A 20,523-nucleotide genomic window follows, 5' to 3' on the forward strand; every position below is an offset into this window, starting at 1 on the left:
TCGGTATCGTTTGACTCGTGTAAATACTATCATAATTTGATAAAATTATAATAAATATTGCAAAAGAAAACACTACAAGGGAAAAAGTGATAATGAATTGTTTGAAGGAAAGGACGTGGGCATTGTCATTCTCTAAGCCCAATCATCATTTTTCTCTGCTCCAAACGTGCGTGTTGGTCGCTCCAGAAACAAACCCCAGCTATAGTTAATATAATGAACTCGTGCATCGATTCGAGGAAAACTAATATCAGTTATTAATGCACTGAACGAATCGCGAAACCACATTCAAACTTGAAAGAGTAAATCCACGTTCCCCACTACGACTTCGCATACGACACCAAAATTCAGTTGGAAAGGTCCGGTCTCATATTTACGCACCCATAGTGCGTGGCGTGTGCACTTTGCCGAAAGGACTGAATTCGAAGAACTAAACATAGGGCATTTGCTTGACAATACTAACACACACGCACAAACTGCTTGACAAGTACGAATGAAAATAAACAGTCCAAGCAGAAATATCAACAGACTTTGACCCATTCAAATTTCTTCTCCTTAATCTTTCAAGTCAAATGCTTCCATAAAGCACTTCAGCGGCTACGATACGCGGAAAGACAAAAACAGCTAGTAGAACAATTTGTAGTTGCATGTGATAACATTCCTTTACCGATGTGGGGTCAAATTATCGGAACAACTTTTGCTTTAGTTGGACTTATTGTCGCTTTTGTGCAGCTAAACTCACAGCGCAACCCGTAAGTAAACATAAAAATGACCACCACTTAAAAAATCTTCACGTTTTTAAGAAAATAATTGTGGATACTACTACTTAAAGTAAGCATCGAGCAGTACGTGATGCGCCAAGACGGCGGTAAGTAGCATTTGTTTGATTGATCCTACCGCACTTAGCACCAGCGTCCTAATTGCGTCTTTTCTATTGCTTTGCTTTTGCAGATCGGGTAATGGCGTTGAAAATGATGAGCCACTGTGTGAGGTATGCGAAATACCACAGATGGGAGATGAAACTACTTGGAGAAGGTTCGATTGTGGCCATTGCTATCATGCAAAATGTTTGAGCCTGTTTGCTTCCCAAAGTTGCTTCACCTGTGAACACATGGCTTCACTGCAAGCGCCTTCAGCGGACAAGCCGAGTAATAGCTGAAAGAGATTATCAACAAATTCCACTTTCACGGCAATTGTACTGCAGCTGCTTACGTAATTTACTCGCTTATCGGATTTCCTGTATGATATTACATGTGATAATGGATTATACGTCATGGAGATTTTGTTTAGTTGTAAACCCTTCATGACTTAGGATGAACAGAATTTTACCATTGGTTGTGATTGTTGACAATTTTATTAAAGGAGATTCTTTCAGAAACGTTGTTGTTACTTAATTCTTTGCATAGCCTACTACGGTTAAGTTTTCATCATTAATGGGACACAACTTCTCCGTCAGTGAGATCAAAGTGGGCATTGATTGTTAAAGCTGGATCGATCTGCATTCAATGACGGACTGATTGATTTGTTTTTCTTTGTTCATTTCCATCATTTTAATTATGCTTCCTAGAGGTGCGATTCTTCACAATGCAGGCGGAACGTGCGTAAATGAAGAAAAAAGTGAAATATTCTTAAATTTAACATTTTGTAATTTTTTTTTATTGATGTTTTACTTACAGAAGCTTTCGAAAAACAAAACTGACTCTCGCTATTACATTCAAGATCAAGAGAATTGCTCTTTCGTTCGGAAATGTAACCATGCTGTATCACTGTTATGCTCGTGTGATTTTCGCCCAAACGAATTATCTTCCGGAACGTCATTAGCAAGTATGGTTCATACCGATAGATTGCTTTGAATCGAATTAGCAAAGGATTGGTATTGTATGGGAATTGACTGGTATTATTGCTATCTCGTTAAGAACAGTCTCCTTCTAAAGCTAAACATATCAAACGGGCGCTGCCGTAAACGAAAATAGGAAAGAAATGGATTGTCCTTCCGTCTCCATTCATAAGGCATTATTCTGATATTTGACTCAAACATTCTTCTAAAAACATGTACAACTATTATTCTACCAATTAGCCTAATCAGCAATAGTGTGTATAGCACGCTACCCTAGGACCTCCATCCAGGAGGGATGAGAAATATCGCCGGCCGGTTTAGGTTAGATTTGCTTTCGACAGTTGGGACATTCCTGCTTATTGACCATCCACTTGTCGAGACAATCCAGATGAAACGAGTGTCGGCAAGGGAGCGTCCATCGGCTGGTGGGCCTTATTTCCTCCAGACAAATGGTGCAGTAGATGCTGTCAAAGTAGAAGGGCGACGAAGTGATTGTATGAGTAATTGCAGCAACAACAATATTCCTCCACAGTCTTATCAGCTTACTCTTCATCCTGAGGATTATATCTGCCCGTAAAATCCGAACGTTGGCCGCCACTATTATTGCCTGGTCTACTGGTGTGCGCTCGACGTTGTTCCGTATGATTCTCGAAATAGTAGATCAAACCAATTGCGGCAAGCGCTACGATGCTTAACGACGTCGCAAATGTTAAGATCTGTGGGAGCACCATGGTCGGTAGAGGGAACTCGTCAGCTTTATACGATTTGCGGGCAGGCAGTGAACAGAGTAAATATTTTGTTTTGACCAAAATCCCTTCACGACTTTCGTAACATCAACAACACAAATCAATCGGAAGATGCGAAATACATCCGCCAGCCGTAGGAGGAAGCGAGAAAGAAGAGAGCCTCTCTTTGTCTGTATATTTGACAGGAAAACAGACCAAAATGTAAACGTTTATAATAGTGGCTGTAGAGATTGACAAGCGATTTGAATTTGATATAGACCGTTGAAGAAATCAGTTACAGACGACGGATACAATGTTCACATAAAACATTAAAATAATGTACATGATCGTAAACATGAACAAATGAATTGTTTAAATGATTAGATAAATGTACAAGAACAGTTTTTTTTATAAATTTTTTATTTTCATTTCCATTAATCCGCTTTCTCAGTCACGCACTCACATTACCTAAGTTTTACTTTCCGTTTTCATTCATTATGAGGGGGGGAGAAAACTTATTTTGTAATGTTTAGTATTTGCATTCGCAACGGATCATCGATTACATAGGGATTGTATCTTGTGTGCCATCGACATTATGCCTCACAACACCACGCTTTACACAACTAGTATACTCTTGGAAAGGCTTTTTTCGGTCGGACAGTCTACGGTGCTAGCAGCAGTACGCATACACTACTTGCTTGGGTTTTGCTCAATATTTATCTCATTCATATCGATTTACAACTTACATGAGTGCTCGGGCTGGGTGCTAAATCGATTGCTGTTCAGATACATCTAGTGGAGTCTATATCCCACCGCAGTGAGTTGCTGGAGCATGTATATCGCTATATGCATAAGTATATATTACTGTAATTCTATTTACAATTACTATTTCACTTGGCTCATCGTTCCTGATCCTATGCGCCGACCTATGCGTGGATGCTTTATTGCCAATCAATTTTGTTGCTGTTAAAAAAGAAATATTTGTTTTCCTATTGTTTTTAATACTCTTCCACCTCCCCTCCTGGTTCGGTTCTTCTTGAGCTGGACAACATCGATAATGTGAAAGGTTGGCAGACTACTGTTGGATGCTATGGGACACTGGCCATCTTAAGCAAACTGCATTCCGGGTCCGGCAAAAAGGAATCACAGCTAATCACTTATCAGCATTGAGGTCGATACTGTATCAACATGTGCTCTTCTCGGTTCTGATCGGTTACTTTTTACATTTTCTACAAAACGGACCGAATGTGCGAACGAAAACTGTAGCATTGCTCGTGCAACTTTTTTTTTAAATGATAGAACAGTACAGCGCACGTGTTAATCCGTTACAATACAATAGCATAAAATAACATAATGATAAATATTTCGTTTGCCAAATTTTTCACCGTTTGCCCGTCGATCGCAGCTGATGGTGTATATTATTCGATATCGTTTTGGGGCTGGGAGTGTTCAACTTTTTTGTTATTGCGTTCGTTTGGCATTTACCAATCTGCCAATGCCCTATCTATCGCAGAAGTATGCCATTTGCGCACTTCTCCTGGTGTCTAATAGTTAGATGATATTTTGTTTATGTATTTGTTTGCCGTTATTTCTTACTCAGTCCTATCTACGGTTTTATCACCTACTTATACTTTAGTACATCTAATGATACGTATGTACATAGATAAAAAAAAACACAGTAATTTGATATTAACTAATCACAATGAAGCGTCAGTAAGCAAGCAGAAAGCAGGCGTAAATGTGCACACTACAACCAATCAGTTCAGGGAACCGCGCAGAAGGAGAACCGTTCGGTACCGCTTGATACGAACATTCCCACCACCCTGCCAACCAGGAGCGCTAGCGCAGGGCGACACAAACCGGCAAACAGCATCTCGCGGGGAACATTTAAACTATTCAATTTGACTAGAGAAGGGAAAATGTATAAGGCCTAAACGCATATTAATAATGAAATCGATTTCGGCTGTTGCCGGTTCGGTTCGATATCTGCCGGCAGGGATGGAAGTTTCCTGATTTCTGGGAAGTGGTTTGTTATGGGGTTTGTCTTGTCAAAATCTAATCAATTTCAATCTCATGGTCATTAAATGCAAAGTTGGAAAGAATGGAATCTGACCGACATATTATTGTTTTTTTTTCTGTTCCATTAATGCTAATGTTGTTCAATATTTGTAAACAAAATTAGCTTCTATTAAAAAAAAACAAAATGCATTCGTGCGCAGTATTGAAATAGAAGCATAAATACACCTTTTCAAATGTACAGCCACAGCTGCCCATCTGGTACGTTCTGTTGCTTTGCAACACGGGGCCAAAGCTGGTGGAATGGTGCTTGCTAAGGGACGCCAGAATACGGACCAAATAAATCTGTGTAACTATGCGTTAGTCGGATCTGGTTCGCAATTTTCGATTGCCCCTCTCTTCGCATGTGCGCTTCGTTGAATGGTATGAGGACAAACTTAAAAAAACAACTGCTAAGTAGCTCGTTCGATTGAAGTGTTTCTAGCAAAACTGCTAACTAAAATCCTTGCCTATGGCGCTTGCAAAGGTAATAAAATAAATACAACTAGCAGACGCATTCATGTACAACTGCGCATAATGTACACAATGGGGGAGCTATTCCGAGCCGATTTCATAGAAAGAAAGAAAAAATCACATCCGAATGTGTACGATCCCCAGCAGAATGCAGGGATGCCCAGGATGGAAAGATGAAAATGGACCCGGGACGGAACCTCGCGCACGCGCACCCTTTTTCACAGCTTGCCAGAAGTAGTAGTTGCACCACGGGGTTCGAGAGTGTTTAGAAACAAATCACAGCAATTCGGAAAACAGCCCACCAAACCACGCCATTACGATGGGCAGGAAGAATTGGAGTAGCGCGCGCTCGATCGACAGCACTGGCGTGGTGTGCGAGCTTCCGGCGGTGCTAGTGCCGCCAGCACCACCACTACCCGCAACGTCCCCACTGCCGCCAACGCTCGGCACGCCGGCCGATGCCGTGTAGTCGAGATCGTTGGTGGTTGGGCCGTGGCCGATTTCGGAGATACCACCGCTGGGACCGCGCGGACTGTCGAAGCTGATTTTGGGTGGCACGAACACGTCGTCCGCTCCCGGTCGCCGCTCGTTCCGCACATCGATCTCCCACAGACCCATGCCGGATCCGGCCGTTTCTTCATAATCGATACCGCTGCCCTGACCGGACCCGCTACCATAGTAGCCATCCTCTGTTGGGCGAAAGGAAAGGTACAAGCAATAGATTAGCAAAGTGTCCAATGGGTTGGATTGTTTCGCCTGCGCTCCTTACCTTGATCGGTCCACTCTACAGCGTGGCCGACGTACGCATGGCTGAGGTGGCTGATGGCTGTGCGCAGGATGAACAGCTGCTGCTGCACGATCGTACTCTGGCGCCCTTGGAACACCCTGTTCGGGAACTCCGGATTGGTGTCCGTTTCGCCCAAAATAATATTAGGCTGGTAGCTGAATATGGACAGAAGTATCGTTATCATTTGCATGATGAGCGGAGCAAGCAGACCACCATTATCACATCACACACTTACCGATCAACCGTGGTTCCGTTCCAGCAGCTGGCATCGTTCGCGGGCGGTTCGGCAACCTCCTCATTGTTGCACAGCATGTAGGGCAGCTGGGTCCAGAATCGCCTCGAGTTGCTCACCTTCTGGCGGATGTCCCGCACCATACGATCGATCATCGGTTCCTGAATGTCCTGCTCGTCCTGCTCGCTCGCCTGCTTCCGACCGCCCTTTTGTTTGCGCCGATTCGCCCGTGCCCCAGCGGCACTGCCGTCACCGCTACCGGCACTGATGCCGGACGATCCACTCACCGGTGGGCCGTTGCTGTTGGTGAACTGTACGTCGCCGTCCGAGAACTGCAGCGGTTCGTACTTCAGCTCGCGGCTGGTCGAATCACCACCATCTGCATTAGTGCCGGCGGCCCGCTTGCTGATACGCTTGTCCGATGCGTCCGCCGCAGTGTCCTCGTCTTGCTCTTCGCCTTCGAACGTAAACTGCGAATCGGCCGACTCGGTCGAATCGGGGGCTGGCAGTGCAATCGCCCGCCGGCCGATACCCTCCACCAGCGGCAGTTGCTGTTGGCCCATCGTTGTAATTAAGCGTGGCTGGAATTCGAACCCGTTCGTTGCGTAGCTGTCTGCCACTTGTTTACTGGCAGAGCGACGCATGCGTCCCAGTGCCGGTTGCCCACAGCCCTGGAAGATGCGGTCGGAAATATCCTTACCGTTTTCCTAAGGAGGCGAAACACAAATTGTTATTGTTATTAGCAATTGCCCAAAAGGTGACGCGCGTCCTTTGATCTTGCCCTACCTGGAAGTTCATGATCGCTTCCGAAATCTTGACATCGATCGGCTGGACCACCATGACGATGTTGAACGGACCGAGCAGCCGCTCCGCGATGCGCTCCATCTTGCTCACGAATGTGTCCCATTCCGTGCCGATCTCTTCGTAGCTCGGAAAGCACCCTTTCATCACGTTTACGCAGTACGATTCGCACGGTTTCTTGGTCTGCCCGGCGCACACATTGCACGTGCTCATCCTGGTCAGGGCTGCTGTACATTCGGCCGACAGACGCACCTGCGTGAGGAGAACGGAAAACGGAAATTAGTGAAAGCACCGAGCAGATGTGGAACGCTGGCAGATAAGAGCAGCTCCTCCACGGCGACACAATACACTTACATTGATCATGTTGCGAGCCGCCTCGGCTGCGGATGCGAGCGCCTGCGCGTACTTGCGGGTCGCGATGAACGAACGCTTGATCTGTAGCGACAGCATGTCGGGCACGTCTCCGAACGGCTTTAGCTCCTTCATGTGCTCACTAACGCAGCCAAGATATCTGCGCAGAAGGGAGAAATAATTTAATAAAGAAAAAGGTTACAAACCAGACACCCTTTAATGGTCAGTGCAGCTCGGAGGAAAAGTAGATGGGATTTACGATACAGCGAATGTAGCACTTACTTGTTATCGAACGTGTACTGTGCATTCAACACGGTAAACATCTTCTGGAACAGTATGTTAAAGAAGTGATCCATCGTTTCGGACAGGTCCACCTTGCCGTGGGCATAGTAGCGCTCCAGCTCAGCAAACAGATCAGCGAAGACGTACGAGTTTTGCTCGTAGATTGTGCCGTACGTGCGCTTGAACATGGCGTGAAACCCGTGCTTGGATTGGACCAGTAGCTCTTCGAAGAATTCTGAAAGAAATTGAGGGAAAACATACATAAACAACATGTTCGAGTAGATGGAGACAATTGATTCAAAGCTGTTAATTTCTAACCACAAACGGAATTTTAAGCTTCCGATAAATTATTAGCCAAGCTGTTTGAACGAAGGATAATCCATTCAAATTTCAATTATACGGGAAACAATCCCCTTCTCGCGTAGCGAAAATCTTCTTCCTGCGATCTAGAGCATCTGATTTACAGATGTGCGATTTTGGAGCAAATTAAAACCTATCAATAGGGTGCCTCCCCGGTGCCCCGTTAGGCATGATCTCATCGATCCGCGGGAGGCCCCAAGCACACAACACACACACACACACACACACACACACACACACACACACACATATGATGCGCGTATTGTTTATCTGATTTCACCGAGGACACAGCGTCTTCCCGCCGACCTCTGAGGCGCAAGATTATGGTTTGAGGATGTTGGAAAGACGGGGGGATTTATTAGACAAAATAAAGAAATAAATTGCCGTGCCATCGTCCTCCTGTGGGCCGCTCCATAGTCGCGGTTCGGATCGTGAAGCGACGGCGTGTGCTGCTATTGGATCGTCCATTTGCAAGAAGATATCAATCGACTTTCAGTGTGATGTCGGACGATCGTGGTTTAAGTTAAACGTCGCCGTAGCGGAGTTACGTTCCATTTCTTTCGCTCTTTTTTTTAATTTGGTTTTACCACACCCGGCGGCCACTGGAAATCGTTTTTCGTATCAAGATTTAATTAATCGCACCACACAGCTAACGCTGCGGCGGTGCCATCTGTCACGATCGGGTGTTTCCGCGCACCTCCCCGGAACTGTATCAGATTTCTGATTTATCGAAGAAATTCATAGAAGCGCTAAAAGCACCATTCAGTGAGCATCTTCTTTTCCCCCAAGATGACGGGCAAGATCACATCGAGTCCATGGTGCTGTCAGTGTGAGATTGAAATGATGGACTGTGGAGGAAGTCAAATTAGGCTTAATTATCTGTCGGTTTATGAAACAAATTAACCAACGCCATGATGTGCTCTCGTGTCATACACAGATCGAGATCATTTTAACATGGAAAAATCAAAGGCGAAAAAAGTTTAATGGTCTAACACTTTTAAAATGGTATAAACATAATAAAGTACACACCGCGGCTGCACCGATCGGTTTAAGTAGGACAAAGTTCAGTGTCTTTGAAAACATCTGGCTGCTTCCATCTTTAGACGATGCTGTTAAATTGTCTCTTTCTCTCTCACACATACATACAGACACGATCAAAGAATCACGATACAAAATATTTACGACCATTCGCAGACAAGTGAGCGACACGATGGGAATGATCATCTAGCAACCATAATGTAATGTTCGTATGCATGTACGCATATCGATCATTTCGATCGGTTTTTGTTTTGCATATTGCTTTCGTGGCCATTTGCTTCTACGTTGAAAATGCATTGCGTCGCGTTTGAGGCTTCGGGGAATTGCTCTTGGGAAATGTCGTGTGCCTGCTTTTTGCACGAACACATTTCAGAACCTAAAGTCCGATCATTCATTGTTGCATGCGATCGTGCCAGGAATATGATGATGATCGTGCGTTGTGTGGCTTTACTGTCCTGATGTCTGGAAGACTAAATTAGCTATTGACCATGTACACAAAACACGCATAGCCGCACATAATACTATACTTGCACTCCTGGAAACTGCCCACCGATTGGAACAATATTCTAACATCAGATAAATTGATATGACATTCAGCTTCTTCGCGATGACAAATCGAACGAAAATGCTTCCGAAGATAGCCAACACAAGGGCACAAAAAGACGTGCGACAACACAGCGAAGTAACCTAATCGAAACCGCATCAGAAAGTGTCAAGCGCGCGCAGAAACGAACCCCCATCACCCCCTGCTGCTGCTGTTGGAGGGACATCACCGGCAAAACAAGTTCTCCCACACTGATAAATAAATTTGAACACAAAATTGACTCGCCGAACGGACGACAAAAAGACGGGTGACCAACATGAAATGCAATATCTCTCACACAAAAAAAAAACAACACAATGATCAACACAGTGCCTCCCCGAGGACGGCTGCTAAACTGACGTCATTGCGGATGGGGCAAAGTTTGGCAGGCACTTAGCTGACAATGATTGCCGACGCCGTCGCCATCGTGGTTAATAATTCGAAACGCCTACTAAAAACAAAACAAAAAAACTAAATAAAATAGACGACCACCACTCGTCGTTTGCAGACGGTGCAGAGATCGTTCGAGCTTTACGACCAAAGTGACCGTTTGGATGCTTGATTGGTTTAAATTGCAACTCGAATCAGACTGATGGTTCTGGTTAAATCATTTCGGTTCCGTTGTTATGGCGAAACTTAAATGTGCAACAGGGAGCGTGGTACTGCGATCGGTCACTGTGTTTGGGTGCCCGTTTTATGAACATTACCTTCATAATCGAGATTTCGGCACAGGAAGCAGAGCAGAAAACAACCCTTCAAAATAGTGTATCATGCCTTTCTAAAATGCTGCTCCTGGACACAGACACCGTACACGATCGGATCGAACACCTCAGAGTCGCGTAGGTATTCGCAACATTCAAAACACCCAACCGCGTTCGAAGACAAACGTACCCTCACTTAACGCCATCGGTCAAATGGTAAGCGCGACCCAGCAACTCCGAAGCAGTGGGGCAAGAGTTAAAAGAGAGACACCATACGAAAAGCTTCCCTCGTGCAGGGTCCTGCTCCGGTTGACCGGTCGGTTCCGAAACGGGTGAACTGAAGTCTGTCCCGGGCTCGGGCACCGAACGCAAACTCAACGCTCAACGCGGGGTTCCCATCGTTTGTCATTATTAGCAGCCAAATTAACATATTATTTCAATTATCCGGATGAAATATGCAAACAGAGTCGACGAAACTGCTGTCCGTTTCCCAGCGGCACACCAGTAGTTGTTGCTGGCGGCCCAAAAGCGAGATGGTTGCCCAGCTTGCCAGATTCCAGGGCTGGGTATGGGATGAGAGCGAGGAAGTAGTGAAATGATCGAGCAACATTCCCAACCACCGTAACACTCCGTGTGTTCCGTGTCCCGATGGTTTACAGCGCGCGCGAGCACCTCAAGACAAGGGTGTGGGCAGATTAGGGTATTATTATTATACGTCTTTACCATTCTTCTCCAAACGGTCCATTGACAGGGTGGGTTTGGGCTTCGGTGTCATACTTTTGTTTTATGGTGATTTCTCTAGCCAAAAACAAAATAAGAAAAATAGTTACAAAATGTCAGCTGCTTCATCACTCGCTGCTCGTCACTTTATTTGGCTCGGGTTGCAAACGGGTAGAGCCGTGGGGTATTGGGACAGTAAGGCACCACCTGTTGGCCGGGGAACGGAAGCCAGTGCCGAATATGGCCGTTGACAACAGGTTACGGTAATGCAGTACGACAACACAACAGGTAGGATGGTGCAGACTACCTTGCATGGGATTAGAAATCGTTGGTAATGAGAAGAGATGAGGACAAAGCGCGATATGGTGAAGGAGTAGATGTCAGACGCAAAAAGGAATTAATGATCAATGGGGTACTGGAATCGATGAAGTAGCAGCACGGCATTAGGCTGTGGAAGCTGCGTAAAGCTCTAACCTGGAAGTTGCTGTACCCTGTCGGAGTCGGGGAGTTGGTTGGATTGTACTTCTTCCTAACTGCTTGGGCAACGGGTAGTAACAATTTTTTGTCTTAATTTTTGACTTGTACATATTAGGCTGCTAGATTAACTCATTTCTATCCTGTGGAAATATCACGACCTGATGGTGGGATCGTCACAAATCTTCACACACACACAGCGTTTACCGTTGATGCATTGTGATGGGCGTGTGGGCGCCAATCGTGGGATGTCGCTTGCTTTTTATCCTGTTTACGTCTCTTGACAGCGCATGAACGCGACATCGAAGCTCAGAATAGCAAATTAGGCAGCATAGCTTAGGGCATCCGGCTAACAAAACAGTTGCTACAATAAGCGATTGTCGCTGAAGGTATAATTTAAAGTTCAGTAGTCGTGGCCGTGGTCAATTATGAAACAAGCCACGTGGTGAGTGGCTACCAGATGCCGCCAGTAACCGATGTACGATATCAAAGTTAATGAACCAACTTCCTACACAGCTTGGGGACGTGTTGTGGTTTGAAAATTATCAAGGCCCCCGAAGGACACATTTTGCCACCAGTGACAAAGAGGCCAGTGTCATCAAGTGGGATGGTTTTTTTTGAGTCGTTGTTGCCTTTTTTGTGACTGTATGTAATTACTTTATGCTGTACAAAAGGACGCAAGGGTTTGGTTTAAGCTGATCTGACGTGTAGGTGCTGCAGCAACCTACACGAAGAAGAGCAGCAGGATGGTCGAGCGGAGACTGAAGACACCGATGTTCATTTTCTCCTGGCAACCAGGTACTATCTTCATTATCATTAAATCATTGATATTCATTGCCTATAAAATATTCACTCAGGCGCTCAGTGCCCCCCCCCCCCCCCCCTACCTGCATGCCCCAACTTTGAAGGCAATCCACTGGTCCATTGGAAATCATTTATCCCGACCCAGCACTTAAGGATAAATGAAACCACTCACTACATTGGGGGGAGAGAAATAGAGACAGACAGAGTGTACCCCGTAATGTTGGAGCCAGGTGCACACAACGGGTTTTTCAACTGCTCCAACGATGCAAATGATGCGATGATGTGCATGTGGCACGGTCACGGCAGCGAGAGAATGCAGGAGACAATTTCGTTGGCTTTGAAAAATGGCTTCACTGGTGCCATCTCTAGTCTTGTACGACCGGGCAGAATGTCGTAGGTGACGTCGCTTCTCCTGTCCCTGGCATTGGTTGGCTGTGGGTTGATCAGCTACCCATCACTGCCGTGGCACAAGCGGGTAATCGGGTTCCCGCAGCCCTACAAAACGGCACACACGCTGACAGTGGTAGGGGCGAACACAGATAATAAAATCACACATCCCGCGCGGAACGACGTGGTGTGTATCGCGAGTAGAGGAAAAAAACGGGTCGGGAGATCGGGTTAATAGCCACCGATCGAAATGTCATTAAAATGGAGCGTAAAAAACGGCAAGCTATATAAATTGGACGGGTCTCACCACCGTTCCAACGGCACGGCACAACCTCCCGTAAACCCTTGATGGAATGCATGCGGAAGGTGCACAGTTGATATATTTTTATAGTGTCGTGTTAATGACATTTTTAAGCACTTTGGATGTTGTGAAATCGTCTTGAGATTCAATTTAGAAATTAGAAACCCTATTTTAAATATCTTAAATACATGACTCATTATACTGCACCGGACCCGTATCGTACAATAAAATGACTTCAATTATAATAGTGTCTTTGACAGCTTATTGAACCTGCCCCGTCTGCAAGCAGGGAGGGAGAAAGATGTTAAGATAAATAAACCTCGACTATATAAACCAGAACCTGACCAGCGTAGGTCCTTTACCCGCCAATACTTCACCACCCCTTTCATCATCACCATACGCGAGGGCATCGTGAAGCCATAAAAAAACATTGAAAATGTAAACTGGAAAAGTATGAACCTAACGAACTGCCACTAGTTTTCTTCATCACCCGGACGAAGGAGGCGTTGAACGTGCTTGCTATACCATGATGGAGCTAAGGAATCTTGGGATAGATGGCCGAGTGTCGCCAGCTCGGCGGGCATGTACCTCCATCACCCATTACCCATTGCTTTCCCAGTCCCGCCGTGTTGGGCATGCATGAGAAGGAAATTGAACATGCATCTCCTCTGCGGGGTGCAACAGACCGGCAGCACACACCGTACCACCGGGTTTATACTGTGTGGCTACCGCTCATCGAAGTCGCTTCGAATGGCACAGGGAGGTAGGGTTTGTGGCAGTATCGGAAGCCGTCGGAACTCGCGATGCGATTGCCTAAAGTAAACAATGCCAACCCATCACATCCTAAGCACCAGCAGCAGCAGCAGCAGCAGTTTGCGAAGCGACTGCGCTGCTCTGTGTGCGTTTAAAGACCATCACCAGCGGCTACTGCTGCATTGCTGGGGCTCAGCGGACGAGCCAGTGTTATATGACCACAGGCGCACACATACAAACACACCGATGCGGCTAAGCCTGAAACGTGCGTAGAACGCAAACGGGAGATGGAGGAGCATGATGTCCTCTATTACTTCCTCCATGTTGGTCCGGCACTTCCAAGAAGCAAAAAATCGGGAACGAATCGACCGGCAAGCCGGTGGAAGACAGTGCGAGGGGTTTGTACAAACAGAAACCCGGTTAACCCTAGCTAACCCGACCGTCAACGAGAAGGAAAGCGTTCCGTCCAGGCCCGCCCAGGCGAAAGTAAATGATAAATCTTTCGGCAGGATCGATGGTCGTCGGTGGGAAGCATGGAATGCGTTCCGAGGGTTCGAAGCTAGAGTTTGGTGGAGGATGACAAGGAAGGGGAAGGGGGGGGAGAGTAGTGTTGGTGGCATTCTCCGCTCCACACCCAAATACAAATAAACTCCAATTCCCTTCCTTCCGCTTGGGTTCCTTTTCTGTCTTATGCTCAAATTTCTGTCACCACGCCTGTCTCGCGTCTCGTATGCGTAGCTTTGACGAGGTTGGGAATGAGGAAATGGATCATCATATACATATACGGTGTTAAGCTGGAGACGAAGAAGCTTTAACGATGATGAATCTTTTGAATGCACCTCGAGCATGTTCACTTACTCATCTTAGCTTCCCAGTTCAGTTTATATTCACACCGGGGCACAAGTAAACAACTCTCATTGCAACGGAACTGAAGAATGGCTTGGGATATATATATATATATATATATATGCACAGCCACAATTTGGGTCCGAGATGTTGATTTACAGTTTGATTAAAAAGTGTTCCTCACACGCTGAAAGGTGTGATCGTATAATCACCAGGAACATCCCGGTTCTAGCCCAGACGATGGGCAAATTTGAATCGATCATCGCGCTCTTGTTTTCTTGCTGACGTCTGTTATTTAATTCCTAAATACCACTAGCAATTGACAGAATACACTGCCTTTCGGTTTTTGTCGTTTTCCCCCTTTTCTTCATTTTGTTGTTCGATCTTCCGCATTCCACACAATTCTAACGATTCGGTGACACCACACAACGCCACGGACGACAACGACCGGTTAGCTAAACAAACTTTAGATCAGTCTAGCCCATGTTACACAGTCCGTCGCGTCGTCCCTTTCCTGGCACATCTTACCCCACCACACCGATTCCCGGGCCGTTTCTCTCTCTCTCCAAGGTTCAGTCGCTTATCCACTTGTACCGCAGACGCGCACCGGTGGTCTTTCAACCTACCTCCATCACCGATCCGTCGATCGCATCCGATCGCAAATGGATCCTCCACGGAACGAGGTAAGCAGGAGATGGGCGCGAGGTTCGTACCGACGATGGGCGATAATGGAGGTTGGGAATTTACAACGCCGTGTAGAATGCCAAACATTACACAAGAACGGATTCCACGGTGCAGTTTACGGGGGCCACTTGGGCAAACACGTACCAGCGTATGGTTTGCGCGGTTCAGTCTGGATGACAAATATGAAGAGGAAGCAATGGGAAGGCATACGGGTTGGAAGGGACGAAAAAATGCGGTGAACAGGATCAGCGGCCAACAGGGCACTTGAGTGGAGTCGCCAAGCTGTTGAGATAAGCAAATCAAGCTACCCGAGTAAAATGTGAGGTGACCAGTACCTCTCTCTCTCTCTGTCTCTCCCTTCCTTCCTCTCTTCCTCTCGCTCCCTATTTTCCTTTAAACAATTCTCGTGGAACGTGATTGGATGCTATGGATTAAGTTGTAGTCTTCCACAAAAACACTCGAAGGTTGATATTGGAACTCCATTGTCTCACGTAACGCATCCGGTAATTACAGCACCATTCGTTGATGCTGACGAAACGAACCTGAAGTCATCCAGTCGGTGGCTTGCAGTTTGCGCACGGTTTGCACAGTTCAGGCTCTCCCTTTGCTGACCGGAATTGCCATCAGAGCTACGCACTGCCCCGAATGTCCGGCAGTTCGTACTTCGTTCCGGTACTTGTTAAGAGAAATCACACCAAATCGCACGTCCCAGACGAACGATTGAGCTAACACAATGGATGATTGCAAGGGGGAGAACCGATTGCTCCCAGCACGAAAGCCTTCAATCTTCAAAAGCCCGGACCCACAAGGTGTCAAGGCTTGACAGGCAAATTTGTGGTCCCATTTTGTGAGGCAACGTGTCAACACAGATTACACTTCGAGCGATCTTCGTTGCTGTACCGCCGCCGGACGTACCGGGAAGACGGGAGGGCCCGCATAGGAGGCCTGGCCCATCTGGACATGCGTCCAGACAACCAGATGTTGTTACTCGATACACGGAATGTAGACCAACGCGGAATGTGTACAAGCAGAGTTATCTACTTTAGGGAGAACGTTTTTCATCGCTACACAGTAAAATGGAGTAGAAATTCTCCACCGTCTAGGGTGGCAGGTTGACGTCCCAGTGACATGGAAATTGTAGATGCCTCACGCTAAGTGTCATTCGTTGAGCGAACGAACCACGCTTCCAGCATTGCTGCTTTTCCGATCGAATGCTACACAAACCATCAACAGCATGCCTGGAGCATACGTAAATGGAATGGAACAATCTGCCGGGGCCAGGAGATCGTGAGCGATGGCGATCGCTTACCATGTGCACAATCACAAAGCGTGCTAATTTAGCCATTAGGCTACTAAAAAGGAAACACCCATGGAAATGGTTGATGCATATAAAGTGAAACAAAATACACCTTCCAACACGCACGTCCCAACACAGCTGATTGGCCCAATAGATCCCCCCAATAGGCCGAATCGATGAAGTTGACATTTATGGACAACATCTGTTTCCGGACATCGGTCGACTTTGTCGGCGTACGGAGTCGTTACGGAGGGAATGCTTGTTGTACAAATTTAGCTGCCATTAATTGCTAGCCAAGTAGGGCCAATTTAGCACCTGTTGGACATCGTGTATCGTCTGTGTGCTTATGTGCGTACGACTGCACCCTGCATGGTGCCTTATCTGGATTAAAAGCGAGTACATGAGTGATTCCCCAGGTTCGTCCACAAGCGTTACCATTTTCATACCGAGTGAACAGTGTAACATGCCATTGGAATGCAATCGGGCGCATACATACATGCCTGCCGTACAGTATAAGCTTTGCACGTCGGTAGTGTCACCGTGCCGGTGCATTAATTACGCGTGCCATTTTGCCACAAATATGGAACACACACGACGAACCTGTGGCACTGGCCATTGTCTGACTTACCGTTGAAACGCTGAGCCCGGGTGCCGAGCACGGACGAGAGCTTGGAGATGTTGTCTTTGATGTTGCGCTCAACCATCGTTTTAGTGTGCAGGGCGAGCTTGTGCTCGGTCATCTGCGTGCAGCAGGTTCCACCGCCCGGTGGCACCTCGCAGTGTCGGAGGTTTAGATCTGGAAAAAGGGCACAAAACATAATGCATTATTTAACAACATTCTTTAATAATTAACATAGATTATCTACCGCGCAGGCGGGAAACTCTAAAGAACGGAAGCATTGTATTTGCTTTTTAGCTCACATTTTTGAAGGCTAAGGTTCTATAAAAAAATATAGGTGCAGCAATAAACTAACTGTCCCAGCGCAAATCTCTTACCCCTCAGCGCGGATAGCGAAGAGCATGCATTCTTCAATCGTTCTCTAATTTCAACGGCATCTACAATTAATTTACATTGCTTGGTTTAATTGGTACACAGCGGCGGTGTATGTTTGTAACGGCGGCAATGTGTTACAAAAGGTGAATAAATACCGTGCATACTACTAGGAAAGCAGGAAAGACCCGGTTCTTGTCGGCACGACGCCTCGCAAACAGATCGGAAGGCGGAAACATTCGAGAAAGCTTCCACACAAACTGTACACCCGCGCGCAGTCGACAAATGTTTGTCGGGTCTAGGTGCTTTGCCACCTAGATTAGCCACTTTCCTGGGTGCCGCCGAAAGGGTCCCCAAATAGGGGGAAATGTTGTTCTTCCGCATCAAAGGGCAACTCTATTTGTTTCCCGCAGGTGTCTCCGCTGAAAGCGATGCTCCCTTACTCAGTCCCGAGGAAATGCTCATTCCGTCGGAATATTACAGACACCATTTTACGCTGCATGTATAATGTGGCATTAGTGTGTGTGTGTATGCTTGGCCTCTTTCCATCGAGCACACAGAGAAGACGGGAACGGGGGTGGCGGCTACTTTTGTTCCAATGCATGAGACACAAACGGTGCTATGTCACCTGGTGGAAGTTACTCAAAAGCGCAAGTATGTTTGCTCGGTGCTCAGAGGCGGAAAGGAAAGCTGGGGCGCTTCCGGAAGCACGAGAAAAGAGAAGACAAATGAAAGAATCTTTCGCAACACACTGGTATCGTAACTACTTGCGTGGTTAAATACATTATCTCATCGAAAGTGCATCGACTTGGGCGTTGGGGAGCTGTAAGGAAATCGCACAGAAAAGCCGTCGACAATCGTCAGCAGTTTCATCGCATTATTTGAAGGCGCAACCTCTAAAGGTATTGCTGGGCTGGGTGTCTAATGTGTGTTTATGAGCTGGCTAATGAAGAGAATTCCCACACGAGAACGCACGTCGCTCGCCGTTTGACAGACCTGCGCGACGGTTGTACAGGGTTGGCAGAGACAGAGCGAAACCATCGACACTCACACACCCATTAAAGCTTCTCCGCCGTGTATCCTAAAGATAACGGCTTCTTTAACGCCGTGGACATCTTGAAGTACGGCACACGCACGCACATACGCTCCATCTCCGGCTGACTGTGCAGGATGGACGGGAACGATATGTCAGAAGCGGCGGTAAGGGCGCCATCATCGGCCATTTTCGTCCCTACGCCAACCGCAGCGACAGAGCCGCGTTCTTCCCATTGTTGGTCTCATTAAGTGGTTATAATTACCGTGCTATCCCTGGTACGTATACGTATTGGGTAACAAAACTCGAATCGATTCGACAGAGAATAAAATGAACACAACTCGACTTCTACCTCCAGTACGTGTGTGTGTGTGTCTACAGAGAGGCATACCGTCTGCAGCTATTTCACTAGTGTCTAATAAAGTCCGTACCTATTAACACCTGGACGATGAGTGGCGGAGTATAAAAAAAACCCGAAACATAACTATCGCCCGCACGCAGAAACCCAATCGAGCGCGCGCAAGTCTCCATATCCCATTTCCCATGGCACCGTAGGCTGTGTGGCCACTGTGGAGAAGGATGGAATTCGGTGGGAACTTGGCGATATCGTGCCTAACAATTTAACCGGGTTCTTGTTTCTTTACGACGCTATGTTTAAAGACGGTTAAGACGGAAGATCGATCGATTAAGCTTGAGAGCAGCGAATGCTACAGTACTTTGTCGTTTCTTGAGAAGATTCCGCTCGGAATGTCTCGTTTGCAGGGGAAGGGTTTTGAACGGAATAGAGTCGTTGGGCGATAGTAACCGTGCGCATTAATCCCACCCAATACGGGGGATGATGTATCTTTAAGCTTGTAAAATGCTACTTAATCCCACACGACCATTTAGGGCGCCCGGCGACCCAACGATTCTTGTGCGACAAAATAATGCACAGCAACAGCGGTAGCAGGCCGCAAATTTATCAAACCTAATCCATACTTTTGAGCGGTTACCAGCGACCCGCTATTAGACGGAGCTGAAGTTGATCGAAAATGAGCTTTTAATAATTCATGTCTCGAATTTTGAAAACCTGGTGGTGCAAATCAGCCATAAAAGATGGAAACCGTTGCGGGTATAAAATATTCAAACCGCCTGGCGGGAAAGCCTACCAGGGAATGATCACTTCCACACGTAGATCGCAGCAGATCGGTGTGCACAGAATGTAGACCGACCCACGGCTACACCTGTCTTATGTTGCTCGCACACATGCCCAAAATCCGACGGACGAAGAATTTCGTTAGCGCAGCAACATATGTTCCGATTTTCCGGAGACCCTTCCCTAGCGCACAGGAGTTTCTTTCTCAAGAGAATGATTATCATGATATTTAACTACGCACCGAAAATAAGCCAGCAACTTATGCGAGGAGAAAGCGAGAACGATAGGAAAGCGAGTGGGATAGGAGAGATGAAAGTAATTTCCGGGAATTTAAATTAAACAAGAATAATGGTGAAATGGCTCCACGGTTTGGGTCTGCACAGACCCGCGCAGAACATGCAACACAGCACGCCAAGAGTTTGCAGCGAGCGAGCGTGGTTGTATATTTTTCCCCTCTTTTCTCTTCCCGCCGAGAGCGTCAGGGCCAGACATTTGTGCGTTTTAAATAAACACTGGCGCAGGAATTCCGATACTCTTGCACCTCTTCCCGCCGCGCCCGATCGGGGTCACTTTCCGGGACGGGCTAAATAAACTAGTTAGCTTTGTGCATAAAGAAAAAATACATCATCACTCTCTATACAACCAACGGTGCTGTAATTTTGGAGTTGAAAAAAACACACTTTAAATAGGTTCAATTTTGCAGAATGAACCATCCGCTTAGATACTGCAGGTCGGTAAGTTGCATCACCACTTCTGTACCACTTGATTTGTACTGAACTCTTTTGAATTGTTGCGAAACACGACTTCATCCAAACGTAAGTTTTCCAAATTGATCAATCTTTTCACTTCGTAAAAGACAGACACATTCTGCGGCA

At 46.5% G+C, this 20,523-nt stretch overlaps 3 protein-coding genes across 3 annotated transcripts in view; 1 reads left to right on the top strand and 2 right to left on the bottom strand.

Moving 5' to 3' along the window:
- The first annotated feature begins 486 nt into the window (after positions 1–486).
- On the top strand, positions 487–1,375 carry LOC121589748. The gene is made up of 3 exons (XM_041908861.1): positions 487–749; positions 830–865; positions 949–1,375. Exons 1-3 carry the CDS (start codon positions 667–669, stop codon positions 1,154–1,156), a joined length of 327 nt encoding a protein of 108 aa, XP_041764795.1. The 5' UTR covers positions 487–666; the 3' UTR covers positions 1,157–1,375.
- Positions 1,376–1,606: 231 nt separating this feature from the next.
- Positions 1,607–2,722, bottom strand: LOC121589750 (protein goliath-like). The gene is made up of 2 exons (XM_041908862.1): positions 2,381–2,722; positions 1,607–2,298 (listed from the first exon to the last, which is right to left on the bottom strand). Exons 1-2 carry the CDS (start codon positions 2,563–2,565, stop codon positions 2,157–2,159), a joined length of 327 nt encoding a protein of 108 aa, XP_041764796.1. The 5' UTR covers positions 2,566–2,722; the 3' UTR covers positions 1,607–2,156.
- A 1,298-nt stretch (positions 2,723–4,020) lies between these two features.
- The window catches only part of LOC121589741 (glypican-4), a 58,622-nt gene continuing 42,119 nt past the window's right edge, over positions 4,021–20,523 (bottom strand). The window contains exons 2-8 of the mRNA XM_041908852.1: positions 17,118–17,285; positions 7,542–7,776; positions 7,263–7,419; positions 6,894–7,160; positions 6,111–6,814; positions 5,858–6,030; positions 4,021–5,777 (exon numbers count right to left, since the gene is read on the bottom strand). Of these exons, the coding sequence (XP_041764786.1) occupies positions 5,365–5,777; positions 5,858–6,030; positions 6,111–6,814; positions 6,894–7,160; positions 7,263–7,419; positions 7,542–7,776; positions 17,118–17,285 (2,117 nt within the window). The 3' untranslated portion in view covers positions 4,021–5,364. The remainder of the gene's footprint in view (positions 5,778–5,857; positions 6,031–6,110; positions 6,815–6,893; positions 7,161–7,262; positions 7,420–7,541; positions 7,777–17,117; positions 17,286–20,523) is intronic.

Source organism: Anopheles merus, chromosome 2R (assembly GCF_017562075.2).
Source record: "Anopheles merus strain MAF chromosome 2R, AmerM5.1, whole genome shotgun sequence".
Lineage (NCBI taxonomy): Eukaryota > Metazoa > Arthropoda > Insecta > Diptera > Culicidae > Anopheles > Anopheles merus.